The sequence below is a fragment of the Bos javanicus genome, chromosome 2, assembly GCF_032452875.1.
Source record: "Bos javanicus breed banteng chromosome 2, ARS-OSU_banteng_1.0, whole genome shotgun sequence".
Lineage (NCBI taxonomy): Eukaryota > Metazoa > Chordata > Mammalia > Artiodactyla > Bovidae > Bos > Bos javanicus.
The window spans coordinates 136,105,009-136,128,002 of NC_083869.1; the positions used below are offsets into that span (position 1 = coordinate 136,105,009).

Below are 22,994 nucleotides of genomic sequence, written 5' to 3' on the forward strand. Positions count from 1 at the left end.
ACCACTTACGTAGGCCGCAGGCGTCCTTCCGTTCTCCCGAAGGAGAGGAGACACTGAGGCCTCCCCGGTCGGATCTTAGAAGCCCAGGCATAATTAGTAAGCATGGTGGGTTCCGCGCTCCAGATGGAGACTCAGCCAGAGTGAGAGAGAGAGCGACATGGGGAGACCAGTATTTCGAGAAACTGATCCCAATTCTTTATTTTCCAGAGTCTGTTTTTATACACTGAGATGTTATACAAAAGTCACGTGGGGACAGCAGTCCTGACTTTTATTAAAGTCAGGTGCTTCACACAAATGTATACAGAGGTCTTAGGGGTGTTACATCATCTTCTGGCCAGGGGGCCTGCTGACAATTTACGACCCTCTCCTTGTGATAGCGGTCAGTCAGTCAGGACACTTATTTCTCCAGGGCTGATTAGTCTCAAAACAGACGCCACCCAAATAAAGTTACATTCCTACAGGGTGAGGGTGTAGTGGGTTTTAGTTAAGGAAAGAATTTACTTAGCCTAAGGTCTAACATGATTAATATCAAAGGTTAATACTTATTCCTTCTATATATTCATTAATGTGTGTAAGGGCAGGGGATATGGAGACTTAGCAACAAACGTTGGCTCAACAAATGAAAAACCCTTCACCAACACAATTTCTAATTAGCCCACTATACTTATAGTTTTCTAACTTCTCTAAAGAACCTGTTTTTAGAGGGTTTAAAGCATCTCGTGCCTCTCACGGTTGGGAGGCTGTGAGCAATCACATGTGGCCCGACGAGCCTGTCAGGCAGGCTAGAGAACCTTCAGAGGAGTTTGTAGGTTAAAACACTCTTGTCACACCCAAGAGTTTTTATTGACTGGAGCTCTAGGTTAACTCCTTCTCCTAAAGAGGTGGTGGGGGACAGCCCCCCGTAAAGTCAGAGGTGTAGGTAAGAGCACAAAGTAGTAAAGTAGGCAGGCTCTGGTTATGGGGGTAGATGCTCGAGGAGTTCCAGGGGGACTCCTGAGGCTCGATCCCGCCTTTGCATATGTCGAGCCTCCTTCCTCATGACCTTTGTCACGGGCGGAGTACCTCACTCTGGCCCCCAACAGCAATATATTAGTTTTTTTTAATAAAAGAACTCCCTATGCTGCTTTGCATACTTCCTGTGCATATTTGCATACCGACAAGAAGGAAAGGAGGGTTTATTTTCTCTAAGCCCTCTGAGGGACTTTGTCTCAATAGATCTTAGTGTTTCGGAGCAGTGAAGGTGATTCCCTGTGGTGGGTGTGATTGGCCTCGTTTTAGGAGGTAGTCACGTGGAGTGTGTTTCCACCTGCTCTTGGACTTTGGACAGTGTGAGTACAACGTGCCTCTTGAAACTGGGCCCTGCTTTGAATTCTTTTTTTGATGATTTTCCTAGGGACATTACTTGAAAGGCAGGTGTCATTTACAGCCTCTCAGGCCTTTTGAATAAAATTAGGCTTCCCTAGTGGCTTAGTTGGTAAAGAATCTGCCTGCTACACAGGAGACCTGGCTTCGATCCCTGGGTCGGGAAGTTACTGTGGAGAAGGAAATGGCAACCCACTCCAGTATTCTTGCCTGGAAAACCCCATGGACAGAAGAGCCTGGTGGGCTACAGTCCATGGGGTCACAAGAGTTGGACATGACTGAACCACTAAACCACCACAGGCCTTTTGAATATTGAGACTCCCGGAGAACTGGTTTCAAAGTGGTTCTACTGGATGTGGCCACAAGGTGGCAGCAGTTCTTCATGCTCGACTCTGGTTCCAGGGCCAAGCAGAGCCTCAGGGAAAACCCAGTATGTGGATTGTCCATCAGAGTGAAATACTCTGGCCACCTGATGCGAAGAACTGACTCATTGGAAAAGGCCCTGATGCTGGGAAAGCTTGAAGGCAGCAGAAGGGGACGACAGAGGATGAGATGGTTGGATGGCATCACCGACTCGATGGCCATGAGTGTGAGCAAGCTCCGGAGTTGGTGATGGACAGGGAGGCCAGGTGCGCTGCAGTCCATGGGGTCGCAAAGAGTCAGACACAACAGCAACTGAACCGAACTGAACTGGGCCAGGAGAAACACCAAACACCGAAAGGTTTGGCGTTCCCCCTTACGCTTGATCCACAGGACACGTCCTAACTCCTCTTCCCTGGGTTGGCAAGATCCCCTGGAGAAGGAAACGGGAAACCCCATTGACAGAGTAGCCTGTCGGACCACAGTCCATGGGGTCACAAAGGGTGAACAAGCCAGGGCACACACGCACTACGGGACACAAACCTGGTTCGGCAACACACGCAGTCAGATCACTAAAAGTCGCAACGTCTGTGAATTCCTAATACGCAGCCCAGTGCGTGACAAATGCAGAGAAAATGCTCCTGTTTCTCACGCAAGCTGCAAAGCTCAGTGGAAGGCTTTGCTGCCCACACTGAGAGGCAGTCTGGACGCTCACCTTGGTGTGTAAATACATAAAGCCCAGGTGAGTCCATGGTAAATGTTATATTGTTGAGGTATTAACTTTTATTATTTACTTTATGGTTCTAGTAACTATTTGCTCCAGGAAAAACATAAACAATTCTGAATAATTGAACATTAGGTTTCTGATCAGCTATATCTTCTAAAATTCAGTTTCTCTGATGGCTCCATGTGGCTTCTGAAGGGAGAAAATTGTGAGCACACCAAGAACCACTCCGACTCGCATCCTAGTGAACAGGCAAAGCAAGTGAGAGTGTAAACGAAAAAACAGAGTGTAAAGGAGACAACAGACCACTGCAGGTCCTGGAGATGGGCCAGTCCTCCTCCCGCCCCCAGCAGCATGTTAAAGGGCACAATTCAAGGCTGAGGTTAAGGGTTCCATCTCCCGTCTGTCTCCTTGGAAGCAGGAAATCAGTCTCTCCTGTGAAAGGTACACTCTGGGAGCTGAGGCCCGAGGGTGGAGGGCTGCAGGCCCAAACATCAAAGTGATTAACCAAGTTAATGCAATGATTTCAGCACTTGAGTTGGATATTTCGAGTATGCTATCTGTCGTCTGTGTGGTATAATGTTGATTGTTCTGTTATGTCTCTGTTTGATCACGGTCAACTTAAACAGGTCTACCCGAACGTGGAGCATCGTCCAGCGAGAAATCTCCAGCATAAAACTTCACAAACTACTTTGGACACATTGAAACAGTGTGGGCTCCGGGGACGCCTGGACCCCAAAAACTGGAAGAGGCAGGAAGGAGCCTGGGCTGGAGCCTCTGGAGGGAGCGTGGCGCTGGGACACCCTGACCTCAGATGTCTGGTCTCCAGGATTGAGGGAGGGCAGGCTTCTGTTCAGAGCGTCCGTGTGGTCGTTTGTCACCACCGCCTCAGGAAGCTCATGCAGCTGGTGGGCAGCTCCCTGTCCTGATCTGAAGCCTCCCTCCCATTAGGGGCAGCCCCCTGCACCTATGCTGTCTGCACCAACCATGAGGCTCATGCTGAGCGCTGGCGCTCCTGCTCGGTACTGGCGCTTTGGAGGGTGCGGGCAGACAGCACCGCGTGACCAGCCCCCAGCCGGGTGCCAAGTCTCTAGTGCGCTTCCCTGAGGGGACGGGGTCGGGGTGACTGTCAGGGTTCCGCCCTCCATCGCTGGGGGAAGAGACACCCAGACACCCTCGAGGGACGAGGGGCGGGAAGGTGGTGAGTGACCGGCTCAGGGCCCCTGCCCAGGGCAGCCCCACTGCGCCCTGAGGTGCGCCTCAGCTGTGAGCACCCAGCCTGTGCTGAGCCTGGAGCCTTGCGGCAGGTCCCGAGGTGAGGCGGCCCCTCAGACCCCGCCCTTTCCTCCCGGTCTAGTAGGGGGACACCCCTTCTTGCCACTGCAGGAGCGGTTCTGGAGCTGATCTGTGAGTGGTTCTGGGGTTTGCAGGCAGAGCCCGTTGCTGTGCCCCTCCTCCCCACGCGAGCCTCTAGAACAAGCTGTCTGCGCTGCGGCCTGAAGCCCCCCTGCCCAGCAGTGTTCTCAGGAACGGGTCGGGGGTACCCAGCAGCATCTGAAACCTCCTTTAATAGAGGTATCTTTGTTCCCAACCCTTTAACCTTGTTCACACCTTTAGCAGGATGTAACAAAAGTCTAGAGAGAAGAGAGGAAGCCACGAGCAAAACCAGATGGAGCCAGCTGGGACCACGATGGCGGGGAACTGACCTCCAGCGACCCCGAGTCTCACTGTGTGGCGATTTTAGTGTGTTATTGAGGTAGGGGATAGATGGGCTCCAGATTAGACATTTATAACTGGCCTCCTGTTTGCATTTCATGGGACATGAAGCAGTGGGCTTCAGGCTGGATGCTTACAACTGTTAGCCCTTCTGAGACAAGGGAGAGGTGGGCTTCAGTCTAGGTATTTACGGTCAGCCTCCTGTTTGCCCTCTGAAGTGGAAGTAACAACAGAGAGTAATAGCCAGTGTTCGTCTCTTATAAACACCATAAGGTAATAGTCACGCCAAGGATGAAGAGAGGGCAGAAGCCGGCATGAGTGATGATTCAGGGATCTCTGCGCCCAGACTTCTGGGACACGGGAGGCACTGCACATGCACAGAAAAGCTTCTAGGGTCAGAACTCAAGAGAGAATGCCAGGCCATAGGGTCTTGCTCCTCCCAGAAGCCTTCACTTCGCGATCCATCCTGCCTGAGGGGTGAGTGTGCACCCAGGGGAGGGTCCCAGGGTCGGTCAGGCATGGGATAAGAAACCAGGTAATTGGCCTGAGGGAAGACAAAGACCCGGAAGATCTGCCCTAAATGACTGGTATAAATGACTGCCTCTTTGCTGCCCTAAATGACTGGTATCCGCCTCACTGGGGGACACCCACACCCTCCCCCTGCCTTGCTTAACAAACCATTTCTCTGTGTGCTCTCCCACTTGTTATGCTGTGTCCCTAATAATAAATTTTATACCTGCATTTACAGTTTCTGCCTCCATGGTAAAAACATTTTTCACTGGGGGCAAAGATCTGGGGAAAAATAACTTCTGGCCTCTAGCCCTTGCTGGTGCGGTGGCTAGGATTCCTGGTTCGCATCCAGGCTTCCCAGGCTCCATTCCTGGGCAGGGAATTAAGATCTCACTTCAGGTCACTGCTCGCTGCTAACTTGATCATTATATTAAGTGATACACCAACCATTGGCCATGACCGAACACGAAGAACCAAAACAAGGTAAAAAGGAGGTGGCACCCCACTAAGTTGGAAAGCCCTGCCCTTCCCATAGACGCACCTGTCCCCCAGCATTAGCCTCACTCCTTCCCCCTTTGTCTTTACTTTTAAAATCAAACCACTCTCTCCAGGTGGGTGAGAAGTTGAGCTGTGAACTTGGTTCCCACTTCTCCGTTCTTTGGCCTCTGAACAAAGCCTGTGCTGTGTTGGCCTCAGCTTTGGTTTCATAATCGCCCACTTGAACCCGAATGGAAGAAGTAAACCTTCCCTGTTGAGGCAGAGCCCCGGCCAGGCTAGGGCCCGAGCAGGGTCCATGGACCGACTTGGTGACAGTCTGTGGGGTACGGTGGTCTGCCTGGGGGGCGGGGAGGGCGGACCTACAGCCACAGTACCGGCAGGGACGGCGCGGCCCCCCTGGGGCCTGGCCTATGCTCTCGTCCCCACGCCCAGACGCCACCCGACAGTCGGCCTTGGTGATGCGGGCTGCCGGGCGTGTGGTCAGGAGGGACCCAGAAGCAGCAGCTGGAGCCAGGTCAGCTGTGCCTCCTCACGGGCGGCGGGTGTCCTGGATGTCAGGACTTGGCGTGCAGAAAACAAGCAGAGCCGTAGAAGCTCATATGCGCTGTGGGCTTGAAACCCCTGTGCAGGGCAAGAGCTTCCACTGGACCCTGCTCAGAAGCTTGTGCACATGTGATGGCCACACCAGTGCTTCCTCACCAAGTGCTCCAGGCCTCCCTGGTGGGCACAGCTGGACCCACACCCCACGGGCTCCCCGACCCGGAGCCTGAAGGGCCAATGCTGGCAGGGCCTGGGGACGGGAGTGGTCACTCCACCAACCACCAGACCCAGCCCGTCCCCGGCTCTGCTGCAAGTCTGCTCTCCGGGTCCTGCAGACAGGCCTGCAAGAAACGGGCTGTGAGTGCCGTCCTGATGGTGTTCTGTGGAATTTCCATGAGGCCCCTTTCTGCACTGTTCTGAGCAAATGACTGATCAGTCTGTGCTACCGTCAGCCCACAAGCAGGCTGCGAGGCTGAGGCTCTGAGAAGCCAAGTGACCCGTCCAGAAGGACAGATGCGCAGCCATGGAGTGGGGTGTGTGCCCCCCTCCCAGGGTTAGTGCCCACTCACAGCAGGTTCTCGTCTGCCCCTTCACCCCCTCCCGGGGCAGCTCCAGAGCCTCCTCTTAGGGGAACTCACTCACCATCTTTTACCAGGACTCCTGCTCACATCCTGTGTCTGGGATCACCCAGAAGGCTTGTCCCTCTGAGGCGGATTCAGTCTCCCGTCAGCAGGGCCGCTTTCCTGGGTCACACTCACTGCCTGCTTGCCCACTCCCCCTCAGACCACAAAAGCCCCCTCGGGCCCCACGCCCCCTGGCTCTGCCTGGGCAATCACCCCGCTCTGGCCTGGCCGTTCCCTCTCAGGGCCCCTGCAGGGCCTCCAGGAGCTCCCACCGCCCGGGGCAGGCTGTCTGCTGGCCTGGGGAGGCCCCGTGGTGTCAGGTTCCTGTGGGGCCTCCCACTCGGCACAGTGGCCAGCACCCGCCTCCCCCCCTTCTCACTCTGGATGGGCCCAGGCAGGTTCAGGGCCCCACTGTGTGCTGGTTCTCATCTCCTCCTGGCGCTGCCTGTGGGCGAGTCGCCAAGCTACTCTGTGCCTGCTGCACAGAGGGGGCGCTTGTTCACACACCCCTCCCTGGAGCACAGGGTTCTGCTGGGCAGGCTCCTTCAAGGGTACGGGGCTCACCTGGGCAGGTACCCGCAGGGCTCGGCACCCAGGAACCGAGTACAGGGCCCTCATTGCAGAGCACTCCCAGTCCACCTGTTGGTCAGGTCTGACTCTGAGCCCCTCAGAGCAGGACCTGAGCTAACAAACAGCTGCTCCTGGACAGGGCAGTGACCCTGGGCTTCACTACACAGCCTCCCTCCACCGAGTCTTCCAGAGACTTCCACTGCACCCGGGCGCTGGGCCCTGTCTCCACACCCCACCCTTCCTCTCCCTGACTTGTGGTTCCCCTCATTAGGAGAGGGTCTTCTTGAAATTACCTCCCACTCATGGGCCAGATAAAATGATTAGAAAACAAGCCAGAGCTCCAGCCCCATGTCCGTCCTGACCCTCAGGACCCAACCCTGTTCCTTGCACCTGGCAGGCACAACCAGGCCCCTTTCTGCAACTGTGAGCCCCGATGGGGGAGGTTTGGCTGGCCTGACCCCCGGCCAGCCCTTCCAGGTGAGCCTGGGCTGTGGTCTCTGTAAGCGGGTGTCAGAGCGCCTGCAGGTAGACTCGACGCATACTCTGCGGGGCGTGTGGGCTGGGCTGGCAAGACGGCCTTGCGGTTGCTGTTTGTGATCAGGTCGTCTCTAGACCAGGTAAGGAAGTGGCCTGTCACCTGTGCCTGCTGTTGGACGTCTCCCCAGGCGGGGGCGGGGGTGAGGAAGCAAGAGAAAAGGCAGTAGAGCAGGACTGGAGAGGCAACTCAGGGAGGGGACGGAAAGCTTCCAGAAGAGCCCCAGCCAGGACCATGGCAAGTGTGCTGTTGCTGGGGCAGCCCCAAGCCCTTCCCTCCAGCCTGTGAGGTCTTTGCTCATATTCGGGTGTTTTACCTGGGAATGGTGGATGAGGTTCAGGAGCAGCTAGCCTGGGGCTCAGCCAAGGTTTACTTAAGAGAGGCCTCCGATGGGTCCCCCAACTTCCCACTGAGGATGCTCCTTGGGGGGTGGGGTGGAGGAGGGGGTGGGGTAAGGGATGGTGAAGGGCTGCATGTGAGTCCCCACCCCTGACCATCTTCAGAATTGATCATCAGTGTGGCAAGTATCCTAACTGGGTTTTCACCTGTGTAACTGGTGAAATTAACAGAGTCCTCAGTCAGGACTGAGATGCTACACCACCTGTTCAGGTGTAAGAACCTGGGGAGGCGTGTGCAGCCCTAGGGACAGGTTTCAGACTCGACCCCTCAACATTCTGGGGTCCCAGTGCTGACTCCAGGGGTTCCGTAAAGCACCCTGATCTGCCTTTACTGAGACCCACACTTCTAGGATCCTACAGAGCAGGGTCTGTGTGGCTGCTCTGTGGCCCAACAAATGATCACAAGCCGGGTGGTTTAAAACAACAGGAGTTCATCCTCCCCCAGTCCTGGAGACCAGACACCTGAGATCAAGGTGGCGCAGGGCTGAGGTCCCTCCAGAGGCTCCAGGATAGGGTCCTTCCTGCCTTTTCCAGCTTCAGGGGCTCCAGGGGTTCCTGGGCTTGCGGCCCCTCCCGCCCGTCTCTGCCTTCATCTTCACGCGGCTTGTCCTCTGTGTCTGTCCCCCTTCTTTTGTCCCCTACAAGGAACGTTCTAGTTAGGCTGAGGGCCACCCACACCCAATGTGACCCCACCTCGACATCTGTAACTGAATCTACAAAGACCCTTTTCCCAGATACGGTCTTGTTCACATGTTCTGGGGGCACACACCATCTGGGACCACCGTTCACCCCATTATCTGTGTGAAAAATCACCCTCATTTTAGCAGATTACCAAGGCCCCATAGAGACAGGCACAGATGGCAGCCATGTGGGTGGGGGGCTGGGGAGAATGAGGAGCATGGAATCACCTGGAGAGGATCAAGGTCTGGCTTCATCAGAAAGTGAGCTCTTCCACCACGGGGCCCGTGAAAGCAGTCACTCCATCCTGTCTGTGGAAAGGGGCCCGGTGTCAAGTCCAGAAGTGTCTGCCTTGCCAAGCTGGCTCTGCTGGATGTCATCATCACTACCATCATGTGACCAGTGACAACGGGCTTAGGTGCAGAGGGGAACTAGAGTGGGACTGGCTGTGGGCTCTGGCGGAGGAGCTGACAGTCACCGGGCCACAAGGAAGCGGGAGCCTGGGAGGCCCTGTGTTACTGAACCAAACCTGGGCCCACACGCCTGAGTGCAATAAAGCCAATCTACAACGCCAGGTTGTGGTGAAGGAATGGGAAGTGATGCTTACAAAAGCACCGCTACATGGAGGACAGCTAACTCGTGCTCCAAACTCCGGACTCCCTGAGGGGCTTCAGCAAAGCAGCTTACAGGCCGCCTGAGGGAGGGGGTCACAGAGTTTGTGATCCGCTGGTGCACGGTTCTCTGGTTGGTGAGGGAACAGGCGGCTAACCTCACAAATCCTCAGGCACTGGATGTTGGGGTCCTTTAATGGACCGGGACCTGGTGGTCCGGAGGCGATGATAAGAAAGTGAAAGAGAGAAAGAAGCTGATACTCTCTGGTTTATGCAGAAAACCAATAAAGTCCTTGATAGAGGACTTGCATCTCTCATGAAGGCACCTGGCGCCTTCTCGAGAGAGTCTTAGAAGCCCGGGCAGCAGAGTGAGCAAGACGGGTCTCTGCGCTCCAAGGAATCAGCCTAAGAGAGAGAGAGAAAGAGAATGAGAGAAAGAACGAGAGAAAGAAAGACACGGGGACCCAAGCTCTGATGGAGCAGAGGTGCTTTAATGAATTTTCTGTGAGTATATATAAGCTGTGGTACAAGAAGTTTCTTATGACTATGATAAAGATCAGAAAACCAAGTGTATAACAACCGTAACCAAGGGAACAAGGGATTAAAAATTGCCACAAGGTCAGAAGAACATCCATATCTCAGGAAAGGGAATTGAGATTAAGCAGTTTTGTCGTAAAGAGAATGTTTACTGAAGGAGACTCAGGCCTGTCTCACACGATGACCCTGGTTCCTGGGAACAGCATGCCGCTCTGCTTGAAAAGAAACAGAGGACCTGTGAGAAACAGCGTGTAGGAATCTTCCTGCTAAACACTCCCTGACAACTGGACGCTCTGGGGTGACGTTCATGCTCATCTAGTAGGTAACTTCTTCCACTCAGTGGGGCTTTTAGTGCCTGTAAAACAATGCCCGGAGTGCACATCAGGTGCTGTTACCCCAAACTTCAGAGAGGAGCTGCAGCAGAGGATACAGGATGGGGTCTGTCCTGGGAGGGCCCACAGGCTTCTGCTTGGTCACACCAGGTGTCTGAGCTCAGCACCTGGAGAAGGAAGGTGGGGCTGCCTCCTGGGCATGGGGAGCAGCAGGAGTGCAGTCCTCGAGGGGCCCGTTAGTCCCCAGGGTGACATGAGCGGGAGTGGATGGACAGACGCATCTGGGCTGGGCGAGGGGACCAGCCAGGAAACGTCACTGGAATTGTCACCGGGAGGAAGAGGAAAGGCAGGAGGGGGCAGGTGGCTCATGGTTGACCCCACGCAGGTGATGGTGGTCTTTTGGAAACAACTCAGAGCTGGAAGGACACTGTCAGGAGGTCAGCTTCATTCTCCTGTTCCTCTGTAAAACATGGTGTCAGAGTTTGAGACACCCTCAGGAGACTTCTGAGCCCATTGCTGCTGTGGCTTCATCAAAGTGGCTCAGGCCCTGCCCACGTCCCCACTGGGGATGAAGGCCATCAGGGCACTGGGGCCCACAGACTTCAGGGAACACCTAACCTCAGGGCTGATCTCCCTTCTTCCCACCAGCTGCTGGTCAGAGGCCACATTCTCCCATCCTGACTGCACCCCAGAGCCCAGGGGTGAACTGTATAGATGTGTATAGAGTCCAGTGTATAGACGGAACACTCGGTCTTCACGTTGCTGTCGTTATAGATGTGTATAGAGTCCAGTGTATAGACGGAACACTCAGTCTTCACGTTGCTGTCGTTGGACATTTTGGTGGACTCTGTCTTGGCTGTTGTAAATAGTGCTTCTCTGAAAACAGGGGTGCACGTATCATTTCAAATCGTGATGTTCTCCAGGTCTGAGCCCGGAAGTGGGGTCGCTGGGTCCCGTGGCTCCTCTGTCTCCTCAGGACCCTCCATGCGGTTTTCCATCGGGGCCGCACCCTGTTGCACCCCACTCAGAGTGCGGGAGGGTTCCATTTTCCCTACGCCCTCTGCAGCATTTATTCTTTGGAGAGCTTTCTGACGATGGCCCTTCTGACTGGTGGGAGGGGATTCGTCAGTGTAGATTTGATCACCATTGATTTAATAATGAGTGGGTCTTCCCTGGTGCGGCTCAGCAGCAAAGAATCTGCCTGCAGTGCAGGAGATGCAAGAGATTCAGAATTGATCCCTGAGCCGGGAAGATGCCCTAGAGAAGGAAAGGGGAACCCAACCAGAATTCTTTCCTGGAAAATTTCATGGACAGCAGAGACTAGCAGGCTGCAGTCCGTGGGGTTGCGAAAAGCCGGACACAACTGAGCAACTGAGCACAGAAATGAGTGAGGGGGGATGTCTTTCCAGGTGCTTGATTCATGTATAGCTAGACATATATATGTTCTTTTTCAGGTTCTCTTCCCATATAAGTTATTACGGAGTGTTGAGGAGGGTTCCATGTGCTGTGCAGTGGGTCCTTGTGGATGATTTTATAAAGAGTAGTGTGTGTACGTCAATCTGAACCAGCTCATTTCTCCCTGCCCTCGTCTTTTCCTCCTGGGGAACCGTAAGTTTCTTCTAGGGAACCATATGTTTGTGAGGCCATTTCTCTTTGGTAAAGAAGTTCGCGCGTCTCCATTTTTAGATTCCACCTAGAAGTGATGCCATACGATTCTTGTCTTTCCCTGTCTCCCCTACTTCACTTAGAATGATCACTTCTACTTTCCTCCCTGTGGCTGGAAATGTTGTTACTTGATCCTTTTAATGGCTGGATAATACTGGATTATGTCTAGGTACCCTCTTCTGTATCCATTCATCTGTGTCCTGCTCTTAGATTGCTGCCGTGTCCTGTTGATGGTCCTAGTGCAGCTGTGACCACAGGGCTGCAGGCGTCTTTTCAAATTTTGGTTTTCTCTGTACCTGGCAATGGCACCCCACTCCAGTGCTCTTGCCTGGAGAATCCCATGGACGGAGGAGCCTGGTGGGCTGCAGTCCATGGGGTCCCTAAGAGTCGGACACGACTGAACGACTTCACTTTGACTTTTCACTTTCATGCATTGGAGGAGGAAATGGAAACCCACTCCAGTTGTCTTGCCTGGAGAATCCCAGGGACAGGGGAGCCTGGTGGGCTGCCGTCTATGGGGTCGCACCGAGTCGGACACGACTGAAGCGACTTAGCAGCAGCACACCCAGGTGTGGGACTGCTGGATCCTATGGTACTTGTATTGAAGGAGGTTACAGAAACGGCTCTATCTTGAAAGCAGGACTCCATCTTGGGCCAGACTATGGACTTTGAGCCCAGTATCTATGGAAACAACACACCAGCTGGAAAACCAGGCTCCCAGAAGGAAGAGCCTCAGGGCTTGGATCTAGACTCTCCATGCCTAAAAGATTCCCCTAATTATCTGTGTGACTGAAGAGAACCACACGTTCTATTACGCTTATTTTGGTGTGACCGCAGCCTGTTGATAATTGTCCACTGTTAATTACCTAGGCTTAAGGCATATGAAGCATGGCTTAACTTTGTATCTTTCTTTTTCCTTTGTTGAGATTAGTTTCAGGGAACCTTATACACTTAGGGTATACAATGTTTTCACAAAAACTGGTCGGCGTCCTTGGCTAACAGGAGACTCTGCCTTGGGCCCGCCGGTGTAATAAACTGCACTCCACTATCTGCATTGTCCTTCTGCATGAGTTTGTTTCCCAGAACGTGGGGCTACAACACTATGTTTAGTATTTTAAAAGAAACTTCATACTCTTTGCCTAATGGATAGACCGATTTACATTCCCACCAAGAGTGCAGGGGAGTTCCCTTCTCTCCACACCCTCTGCAACATGTATTGCTGGGGATTCTCTGAGATGGCCATTCTGACTGGGGTGAGGTGATAGCTCACTGGACTTTTGAATGGTCTTCCTCTAACCATGAGTGATGCTGAACACCTTTTCAAGTGCTTAATGGCCATGTGTGTGCCTTCTTCATGAAATGTCCATTGAGATCTTTGTCCCATTTCCTATTGGGTATTTTTGTTTTTTGATATTGAGCTGCTTGAGCTGTCTGTATGTTTTGGAGACGAATTCTTTGTGGGGATAATTGTTTTGAAATATATATATTTTCTATTCTGAGTGTTGTCTTTTCCTTTAATTTAGGGTTTCCTTTGCTGTGAAAACGCTGCTAAGATTAATCATCTCACTTTGGCCTACTTTTATTTTATTTAGTTACTCTTAAGATGTGGATCCAAAAAGAACTTGCTGTGATTTACAACAAAGCATTTTCTGCCTATATTTTCCTCAAGGGTTTTAGAGTGTCCATCCTCACATTGAGGTCTGTAAATTATTTAGAGTTTATTTTTGTGTATGGTATTAGGGAGTGAGAAATGGACTATTTCCTGCTGTATAAGTAAACAGGGATGTCATTCAGTTCAGTTCAGTTCAGTCTCTCAGTCGTGTCCGACTCTTTGCGACCCCATTTATTGCAGCACGCCAGGCCTCCCTGTCCATCACCAACTCCTGGAGTTCACTCAGACTCACGTCCATCGAGTCAGTGATGCCATCCAGCCATCTCATCCTCTGTCATCCCCTTCTCCTCCTGCCCCCAATCCCTCCCAGCATCAGAGTCTTTTCCAATGAGTCAACTCTTCGCATGAGGTGGCCAAAGTACTGGAGTTTCAGCTTTAGCATCATTCCTTCCAAAGAACACCTAGGGCTGATATCCTTCAGAATGGACTGGTTGGATCTCCTTGCAGTCCAAGGGACTCTCAAGAGTCTTCTCCAACACCACAGTTCAAAAGCATCAATTCTTTGGCGCTCAGCTTTCTTCACAGTCCAACTCTCACATCCATACTTGACCACAGGAAAAACCATAGCCTTGACTAGACGGACCTTTGTTGGCAAAGTAATGTCTCTGCTTTTGAATATGCGTCTAGGTTGGTCATAACTTTCCTTCCAAGGAGTAAGCGTCTTTTAATTTCATGGCTGCAGTCACCATCTGCAGTGATTTTGGAGCCCAAAAAAATAAAGTCTGACACTGTTTCCACTGTTTCCCCATCTATTTCCCATGAAGTGGTGGGACCAGATGCCATGATCTTCGTTTTCTGAATGTTGAGCTTTAAGCCAACTTTTTCACTCTCCTCTTTCACTTTCATCAAGAGGCTTTTTAGTTCCTATTCACTTTCTGCCATAAGAGTGGTGTCATCTGCATATCTGAGGTTATTGATATTTCTCCCAGCAATACTGATTCCAGCTTGTGTTCCTTCCAGCCCAGCGTTTCTCATGATGTACTCTGCATATAAGTTAAATAAGCAGGGTGACAATATACAGCCTTGACATACTCCTTTTCCTATTTGGAACCAGTCTGTTGTTCCATGTCCAGTTCTAACTGTTGCTTCCTGACCTGCATACAGGTTTCTCAAGAGGCAGGTCAGGTGGTCTGGTATTCCCATCTCTTTCAGAATTTTCCACAGTTTATTGTGATCCACACAGTCAAAGGCTTTGGCATAGTCAATAAAGCAGAAATAGATGTTTTTCTGGAACTCTCTTGCTTTTTCAGTCATCAGCAATTGCAGCCCTTCAGTGTGAGCCCGTGAGCGCTCAGGGAACTCAGGAAGGAGAAGAATATCTGCTCTCTCAGTTCAGTCGCTCAATCGTGTCCGACTCTTTGTGACCCCATGAACCGCAGCACGCCAGGCCTCCCTGTCCATAACCAACTCCCAGAGTCCACCCAAACCCATGTCCATTGAGTCGGGGATGCCATCCAAGCATCTCATCCTCTGTCGTCCCCTTCTTCTCCTGCCCTCAATCTTTTCCAGCATCAGGGTCTTTTCTAATGAGTCAGCTCTTCACATCATGTGCCCAAAGTACTGGAGTTTCAGCTTCAGCATCAGTCCTTCCAATGAACACCCAGGACCAATCTCTTTTAGAATGGACTGGTTGGATCTCCTTGCAGTCCAAGGGACTCTCAAGAGTCTTCTCCAACACCACAGTTCAAAAGCATCAATTCTTTGGCACTGAGCTCTTTAGTTTAGTCCACACATAGTCCAACTCTCACATCCATACATGAATACTGGAAAAACCATAACCTTGACTAATGGACCTTTGTTGGCAAAGTAATGTCTCTGCTTTTGAATACACTGTCTAGGTTGGTCATAACTTTTCTTCCAAGGAATAAGCATCTTTTAATTTCATGGCTGCAATCACCATCTGGGGTGATTTTGGAGCCCCCCAAAATAAAGTCTGCCACTGTTTCCACTCTTACTCCATATATCTGCCATAAAGTGATGGGACCTGATGCCATGATCTTACTTTTCTGAATGTTGAGATCTAAGCCAACTTTTTCACTCTCCTCTTTCACTTTCATCAAGAGGCTCTTTTGTTCTTCTTCACTTTCTGCCATAAGGGTGGTGTCATCTGCATATCTGAGGTTATTGATATTTCTCCCGGCAATCTTGATTCCAGTTTGTGCTTCATCCAGTCAAGCATTTCACATGATGTACTCTGCATATAAGTTAAATAAGCAGGGTGACTATATACAGCCTTGACATACTCCTTTCCCAATTTGGAAACCAGTCTGTTGTTCCATGTCCAGTTCTAACTGTTGCTTCCTGACCTGCATAAAGATTTCTCTGGAGGCAGGTCAGGTGGTCTAGTATTCCCATCTCTTGCAGAATTTTCCACAGTGTATTGTGATCCACACAGTCAAAGGCTTTGGCACAGTCAATAAAGCGGAAATAGATGTTTTTGGGGAACTCTCTTGCTTTTTTGATGATCCAGCAGACGTTGGCAAGTTGATCTCTGGTTCCTCTGCCTTTTCTAAAAAGTAGCTTGAACATCTGGAAGTTTACGGTTCACATTTTGTTGAAGCCTGGCTCGGAGAAATTTGAGCAAACATTGAGCTTTTTCCTAACTCTCCCTGGACACAGAGCAGTTGATGATGCTAGTGTCCCATTGCACCCCACTCCACCACACTGTCTCAGACAGGACCAGGTACTCTCATCCTGTGTATGACACAGAGATTACTCAGTGGCACATGCAAGCAGTCTGTGCTCCTTCAGGGATGGCTCCATTTCCTTCCTATAGAGCTGGCTTAGAGACCAGCTTTGCCGCCTCCGCCTCTCACTAAGGGCTTCCACATTGTTCTCCTAGTATAACCCTCAGTGCTCTCCTCTGGAGATATGTTGGAGCTCACGGCCATTGCACCACCTCAGGCCAAGGTGCCTGTGGAAGAAGATGATGCTGAGATAACCCAGACCTCTGTCCAGAGCCAGGTCTCTCTTCCTTGGGTGTAGTATCCAGGGCAGGAAGGTGTGGGGCAAGTCAGGGTGGGGGTATTGGTGGGATGAACGGGATGACCAGCTATCACAGACCAGCCTAATGTGAACTAGATTTGGCTTCTTTGATCCCCCTACAATTCGTCCCCTCTGAGGAAAGGCAGTGGGAGAGTCGTGTCTGTGGGTGATAGAGGGAGTCTGGAGGAGACCTGGAAGCCCCTAACTGCTGGACTGGGGTCAGGCTGAAATCGGGGCTCTGTTCCAGTGCAGGAGAGGGAAGATTTCTCCAAAAAGCATTTTGGGGATCTCTGCCTGGGTACTCTGCGAAAATCAGCGAATAACATGCGTTCCATGTCTAAGGGACAAGTCCCTCAGCTGGAGGAGATCTGGGTCACATGGGCTGAAGGAACTGGGGTTCCTCAGAAAGAGTGGATTGGGGGGATCATTTGGCTGATGTAGACTGTACAGGTTGAGAGAACGTGGGATCTTTGAGGCTAAGGAAATTAGGTGGGGGGCGTCTCATTAAGGGGCTTTAGGTTTCCAACATGCAGGACAGTTGGGATCTTGAGAAGCATGGGATTAAGAGTTCACAGGCTGAGGTATTTAGGGCATCTGAAGATAAGGAAATTTGGTGTCTCTGCAGGTGTTATTTTTAGGGTGCCTCAGGATGAAGGCAACGGCACCCCACTCCAGTACTCTTGCCTAGAAAATCCCATGGATGGAGGAGCCTGGTAGGCTGCAGTCCATGGCATCGCTGAGGGTTGGACACGACTGAGCGACTTCACTTTCACTTTTCACTTTCATGCATTGGAGAAGGAAATGGCAACCCACTCCAGTGTTCTTGACTGGAGAATCCCAGGGACGGGGGAGCCTGGTGGGCTGCCATCTATGGAGTCGCACAGAGTCGGACACGACTGAAGTGACTTACCAGTTAGCAGGATGAAGGGAACTGGGGTTCCTCTAGGTATCTGGGGATCTCAGCATTAGGGTATTCGGTGTTTCTGTGGGTAAAGGGACTTGTAGTCCCTAAACTAACTATACACGAGCTCCCTTCGGGTAGGACCCGGGTTCCTCAATGTTGCTGGGACGTGGGGATTTCCAGTCTGGAATGTGAAGCTGTCAGGCTAAGGGTTTATGAGGGTTTTGCAGGGCACATTCCCATCAGTCTCCCCGCTGTCCTCTGGCGATCGGAGCTGGGCGGGCTCTAGCTGTGCCTCAACCCAACCTCCCCGGCTGAGGCAAACAAGGACGAGCAGCTGGTTTCTACAGACCTGGAAGGCACAAGCCTCCAAGCAGCCTTGCAGTTGAAGCAGTCCAAGCAATAGGCACCTGGAGAGTTAGGAGCCCTCAGAAGGCCTGACCAAACTGCTCAGAAATTGGCTGCTCTGCATTCCCTGCTTGTCTGTCAAAAGGCTTCCAGAGCAAAGGCACATCCTGGCTATTTTGCTTGCTTGGGTTCAAGCTTCACGTTCTAGTCCTGGAGACTCAAGTGGACAGTGGGTCCTGAGACAGGATGTTTCCTTACAGTTTCCTTAACTAGACTCTGGGCTCCCAAAGACTTTTTAAGTAGTCTTTTACGCTGCTGAGGGTGCCTTCGAGGGGGAGCTGGGGGAGGGGCAGCGGCCGCCGTCGGGGCTGACCCCACAGACCCCGGGCAGCCTGCAGGAGACGCCAGCGGCAGAGCTCCTGGGCCGGAGGAGTCCCCGGGGGACACAGAGGTCGAAGGGATGAGCTTAGAGCAGTGGAGACGCCTGCAAGAACACAGCCGACCGAAGGCGGCCTTGGAGCTGCGGAAGGTCCCGTCTGCCCTGCCTGCCGGCGCAGTCGTGATTCACCAGTCCAAACACGGAGGAGGGAGAAACCGCACGCCGCCCCAACAGGAGCACGAGCGGCTCGACCGTCCCAGCACGGACACCCCGCCTCCGGGGCCGAGGAACGTCGGCAACGGCCCTTGTGCCAGCGGGAGGGCCAGAGCCACCAAGGGGAAGAACAAGAAGCCGCGGCCGTCTCTGGGGCTGTGGCGGTAGGTCGGCTCTGACGCACATGCGTGCAGACGCCCAGGCACACGCTGTGTGGGGCACGCCCTGTGTGACGCACCAAGAGTTCCGACGCGGAGCGAGTTCCTCTCGGCCGTGTGCGTGATGCAGCCTCCTGGGAAAAAGCGGGGCCTGGAGTGTGCCCGGGGTCTCGGTGTTCACTTGGGACGGGCTCGTGCCTGAGCGGCTGAGCTCTGGAGGGCTGGCTCTGCTGGGAAGTCGCTGGAGAGGATGGGGTGATGGGGTGCATGAGCGGGCCTGGGCACGGTCCGAGGGCCTCCCACTTCTGCGAGGGTGGGAGAGTCCTCTCGGGATGGGACTTTGGGTGTGGGTTTGCCTTTCGTGCCCCGTCTCCGTTCCCTGGCCGCACCGCTGGCCTCGGGTGAGTGACGCGGCCTGGAGACGCCTCACAGAGCGCTCACAGCCAGCCGAGCAAGGAGAAGATCTCGGAGCCCTTCGGGGGGCAGGGAAGAGCGGGTGCAGGTCCATGAACCGTCTCCTTCCGGCCGGTCAGGCTCTCGAAAATGCCCCAGACGTCGAGAGGCGTCCGGGGAGAAGACGGGCAAGCAGCCTTTATGGGTGTCTGTCCTTGGGAGGCCTCGTGCTACTTGGCGGAGGGTCCGGCAGGAATGAGGCGGGGATGCGCGCGTCCCCGGCACGACGCTCGTCCGCAAAGATCCCTGGGGCTCCATGTCCGGTGCAAGGAGTACGCTGGAGAAGCTCCAAGTGCCAAACAGGAGAAGCGATCCACAAGGCCATGAGCACCGCCACCAGCACCACCAGCACCCACACGAAGGCCAAGGGGAGAAAGGCAACCCAACCAGTCCCAAAGAAACTTCTCCACCAGCATCGCACTGGTGCATAAGTGCAGATATGTCGTGCCACGTTCATTTCTGAAAGCAAAGGTCCTCCCCGCACTGAGGAAAGACCCGAGCCTACCCTAGATTGTGATAGCAAGACAACTGGACTTCCGACTCTGCCCGTCCTGTCTGGCAGTCTCGTCCAGCTGGGCCCCGGGCAAACGCCTCTGGACGCGAGGAGATGCGGCCGGCCTCCAAAGTGCCTGGGGCGGTGGGGAAGCTGTCCTCCCCTAGCTGCTTTCTCGACTGCCTCATGGGCCCGTGACCCGCTGGAGGGGCACCTGAGGCCCCTTATCGACCACCGCTTGCGTTTTCTTTCTTTGGCTTGGCTGATGGCTTCAAACCCCAAACCCTCCATCAAACGGGAATTTGCGATGGAACATCTCCGACCTCGAGGGCCAACTCTGGCTCCTGACTGCGCTAGTCGGCGTGGCAAGGAACAGAGAACGTTCCGATGGCTTGTTTCCCCCGCATGGCTACCTACGCCGCACCATGCCCTTCCTCTGCCCCATCGTCTCAAATGGACTTACTGCTTGCCCCATCCACACCCTCTGAAGAAGGAGGAGGAGGAGGAGGAGAAGAATGTCGACTGGAGCGGCGTGGCAGAGGGAATGGGAAGGTGGCCTTATGCTGGGGGAAATCCGTGCAAATGAGAGAAAACTGCTGGCTGGTCTCGCTTCTCTGTGCCATGGGAAGGAGGTAAGAGGACAGCAAGGGTGTGAGCACTTGGATCATAAAGCACAAAGCGGTAGGCTCCTAGGATGGGATGGGGGAGCGGGAGGTGGGAGGGGTGCAATAGGCTAAGGAAGGAAACGGGGTCAGGGCCCTTCTTTCCTAGTAAGGACCAACGGAATCAACACTCCAGCTATGGTAAACCCGTGGACGGTCAAACCCCCATAGTCCTGGAAGGCAAGCATAACGTCCAGGACGGGAGAGCAAACAAACATACATGTCACACACCGAGAGGAAAGCAACAGTCACCCTCCTCCAGGAAAACCTTTTATACCTTGAGTTATACCGCATTTTGAGCCCAAAGACGACTGTATGAGTCAACTAGTGTATATAAAAGAGAGAGAATAAAAGCAACAAAAAATTAACAAAATGAACAGTTTAAAAATAAATGGAAAAAAAAAACCTCAAAAAACCCTAAAACACCAAGCAGGAAAAAAAAAAAAAAAGTAAATGATAAAGGAAGAAGGAAAGGAAGAAAAAGGGCAGCGGAGAGGGAGCTGCAGAAATGAATCCAAAGTTGCAGGAAGCCTATGCCTTTCTAAATGAGCTCGCTTTGGGTCTTGAGCAACGGCCCTGAAGGGAGAAAAGCATATGTGGCACTCTGCTGGCATCTTTTGGTGCTAGGACCCTGAACGCTAGAAGAGTGTCCAGTGAGAACGCATAGAAATTGGGGAGGACCTCGCTGGAGCGCAAAGTTGAGGCAAGGGTTTATTGTTGTCCGGGGTTGTCCTCAGGCAGGGGTCTGGGGTCGGGAGACCCCTAAAGGGGAGAGGTTCGGTGGGCAGACATATGTTTCCACACGTGTGTTAGGATGTGAATGGTGAGCCCACGGAAGTCCTGTGCAGCCGGCATTTGTGTGCTGAACTTGGAAGCCCCGCAGTGAAATCTCTAGCGGGCAAGGCTGGAAGGCCCAATGCCCCCGAATCATTTGCATCCTGAGCCCTTTGGTCCAGGGGTCAGGTCGGAAGTGCGTGTGGGGCCTCGTCAAGGGAATTCCCGAGAAAAGTGTGGGTGGCTGGATGGCGCGGGCCGCCTCAGCAAAGCCCCCAAGGCCCGAGGGGCGGGGCCCAGGCCCTTTTCTGGAGCCGGACCGTCTGAGGGAAGGAGGCGTCGGCGTGCAGCTGCAGGTAGGAGATGGAAACCCTCGTGGGCCTTGTGTGCAGAGCCCCGGGGCTGCTTCTGAGCACGGGGGAGGTGTGTGTCCGTCTCCCTTCGACGTCTTCCCCGGAGGGCAAGGTTGTGGGCCCAGCGCCGCTGGTGCGGATGCCCTTCGGGGACCCTCTGTCCCTGAGGGGCCGTCGCCGGCGCTTGGGCGTCCCCAGCGGGGTGACTTGGCTCCTGGGTCAGCAGGGCTGACGCCTGGCCAGAAAGGCGCCCTGAGTTGGAAGGGGCCGTGGGGGTGGGGGCTGGGCTTCAGAACCTGGGGAACACCTGCTACGTGAATGCGGCGCTGCAGTGTCTGAGCCACACGCCGCCCCTGGCCAGCTGGATGGTGTCCCAGCAGCACGCCACCCTCTGTGCGGCCCGCAGCGCCTGCACGCTCTGTGCCATGCGAGCTCACGTGACCCGAGCCCTCCTTCACGCGGGAGAGGTGATCCGGCCCCGCAAGGACCTGCTGGCGGGCTTCCACAGACACCAGCACGAAGATGCCCACGAGTTTCTGATGTTCACTCTGAATGCCATGCAGCAAGGGTGCTTGAGTGCATCCCAGCCGTCGGGCCATGCCTCCGAGGACACCACCGTCATCCGTCAGATCTTCGGCGGGACCTGGAGGTCTCAGATCCAGTGTCTCCGCTGCCTCGGTGTCTCGGACACGTTCGACCCTTATCTGGACATCAGCCTGGATATCACGGCGGCTCAGAGTGTGGAGCAAGCTCTGAGAGAGCTGGTGAAGCCCGAGAAGCTGGACGCGGACAATGCCTATGACTGTGGCGTCTGTCTCCGGAAGGTGCCTGCCACCAAGAGGTTGACTTTGCACAGCACCTCCCAGGTCCTGGTGCTGGTGCTGAAGCGGTTCACACCGGTGAGCGGCCAAAAGGGCTCAGGAGGTGCGCTATCCCCAGTGCCTGGACCTGCAGCCCTACACGTCCGAGCGGAAGGCAGGGCCACGGGGCTACGTGCTCTATGCCGTGCTGGTGCACTCCGGGTGGAGCTGTGAGCGAGGACACTACTTCTGTTACGTCCGAGCGGGCAACGGCCAATGGTATAAGATGGACGATGCCAAGGTGACCGCCTGTGACGAGACCGCTGCCCTGAGCCAGAGCGCCTACGTCCTGTTCTACGCCCGGGAGGGTGCCTTCGAAGGGGGGGCTGGGGGTGGGGCAGCGGCCGCCGTCGGGGCTGACCCCACAGACCCCGGGCAGCCTGCAGGAGACGCCAGCGGCAGAGCTCCTGGGCCGGAGGAGTCCCCGGGGGACACAGAGGTCGAAGGGATGAGCTTAGAGCAGTGGAGACGCCTGCAAGAACACAGCCGACCGAAGGCGGCCTTGGAGCTGCGGAAGGTCCCGTCTGCCCTGCCTGCCGGCGCAGTCGTGATTCACCAGTCCAAACACGGAGGAGGGAGAAACCGCACGCCGCCCCAACAGGAGCACGAGCGGCTCGACCGTCCCAGCACGGACACCCCGCCTCCGGGGCCGAGGAACGTCGGCAACGGCCCTTGTGCCAGCGGGAGGGCCAGAGCCACCAAGGGGAAGAACAAGAAGCCGCGGCCGTCTCTGGGGCTGTGGCGGTAGGTCGGCTCTGACGCACATGCGTGCAGACGCCCAGGCACACGCTGTGTGGGGCACGCCCTGTGTGACGCACCAAGAGTTCCGACGCGGAGCGAGTTCCTCTCGGCCGTGTGCGTGATGCAGCCTCCTGGGAAAAAGCGGGGCCTGGAGTGTGCCCGGGGTCTCGGTGTTCACTTGGGACGGGCTCGTGCCTGAGCGGCTGAGCTCTGGAGGGCTGGCTCTGCTGGGAAGTCGCTGGAGAGGATGGGGTGATGGGGTGCATGAGCGGGCCTGGGCACGGTCCGAGGGCCTCCCACTTCTGCGAGGGTGGGAGAGTCCTCTCGGGATGGGACTTTGGGT

At 54.2% G+C, this 22,994-nt stretch overlaps 1 protein-coding gene and 1 long non-coding RNA gene across 2 annotated transcripts; one reads left to right on the forward strand and one right to left on the reverse strand.

Annotated features, from left to right (window-relative positions):
* Positions 1–7,912: 7,912 nt before the first annotated feature.
* On the reverse strand, positions 7,913–10,619 carry LOC133235012 (uncharacterized). The gene is made up of 2 exons (XR_009732402.1): positions 8,745–10,619; positions 7,913–8,474 (listed from the first exon to the last, which is right to left on the reverse strand). It is a non-coding gene; the product is annotated as an uncharacterized LOC133235012 (long non-coding RNA).
* Positions 10,620–20,945: 10,326 nt separating this feature from the next.
* LOC133256470 (ubiquitin carboxyl-terminal hydrolase 17-like protein 6) lies at positions 20,946–22,658 on the forward strand. Its single transcript, XM_061431313.1, is given in 3 exon segments — positions 20,946–21,053; positions 21,257–21,963; positions 21,965–22,658. Coding segments are annotated over 3 exon segments (1,509 nt in total).
* The last annotated feature ends 336 nt before the right edge of the window (positions 22,659–22,994 follow it).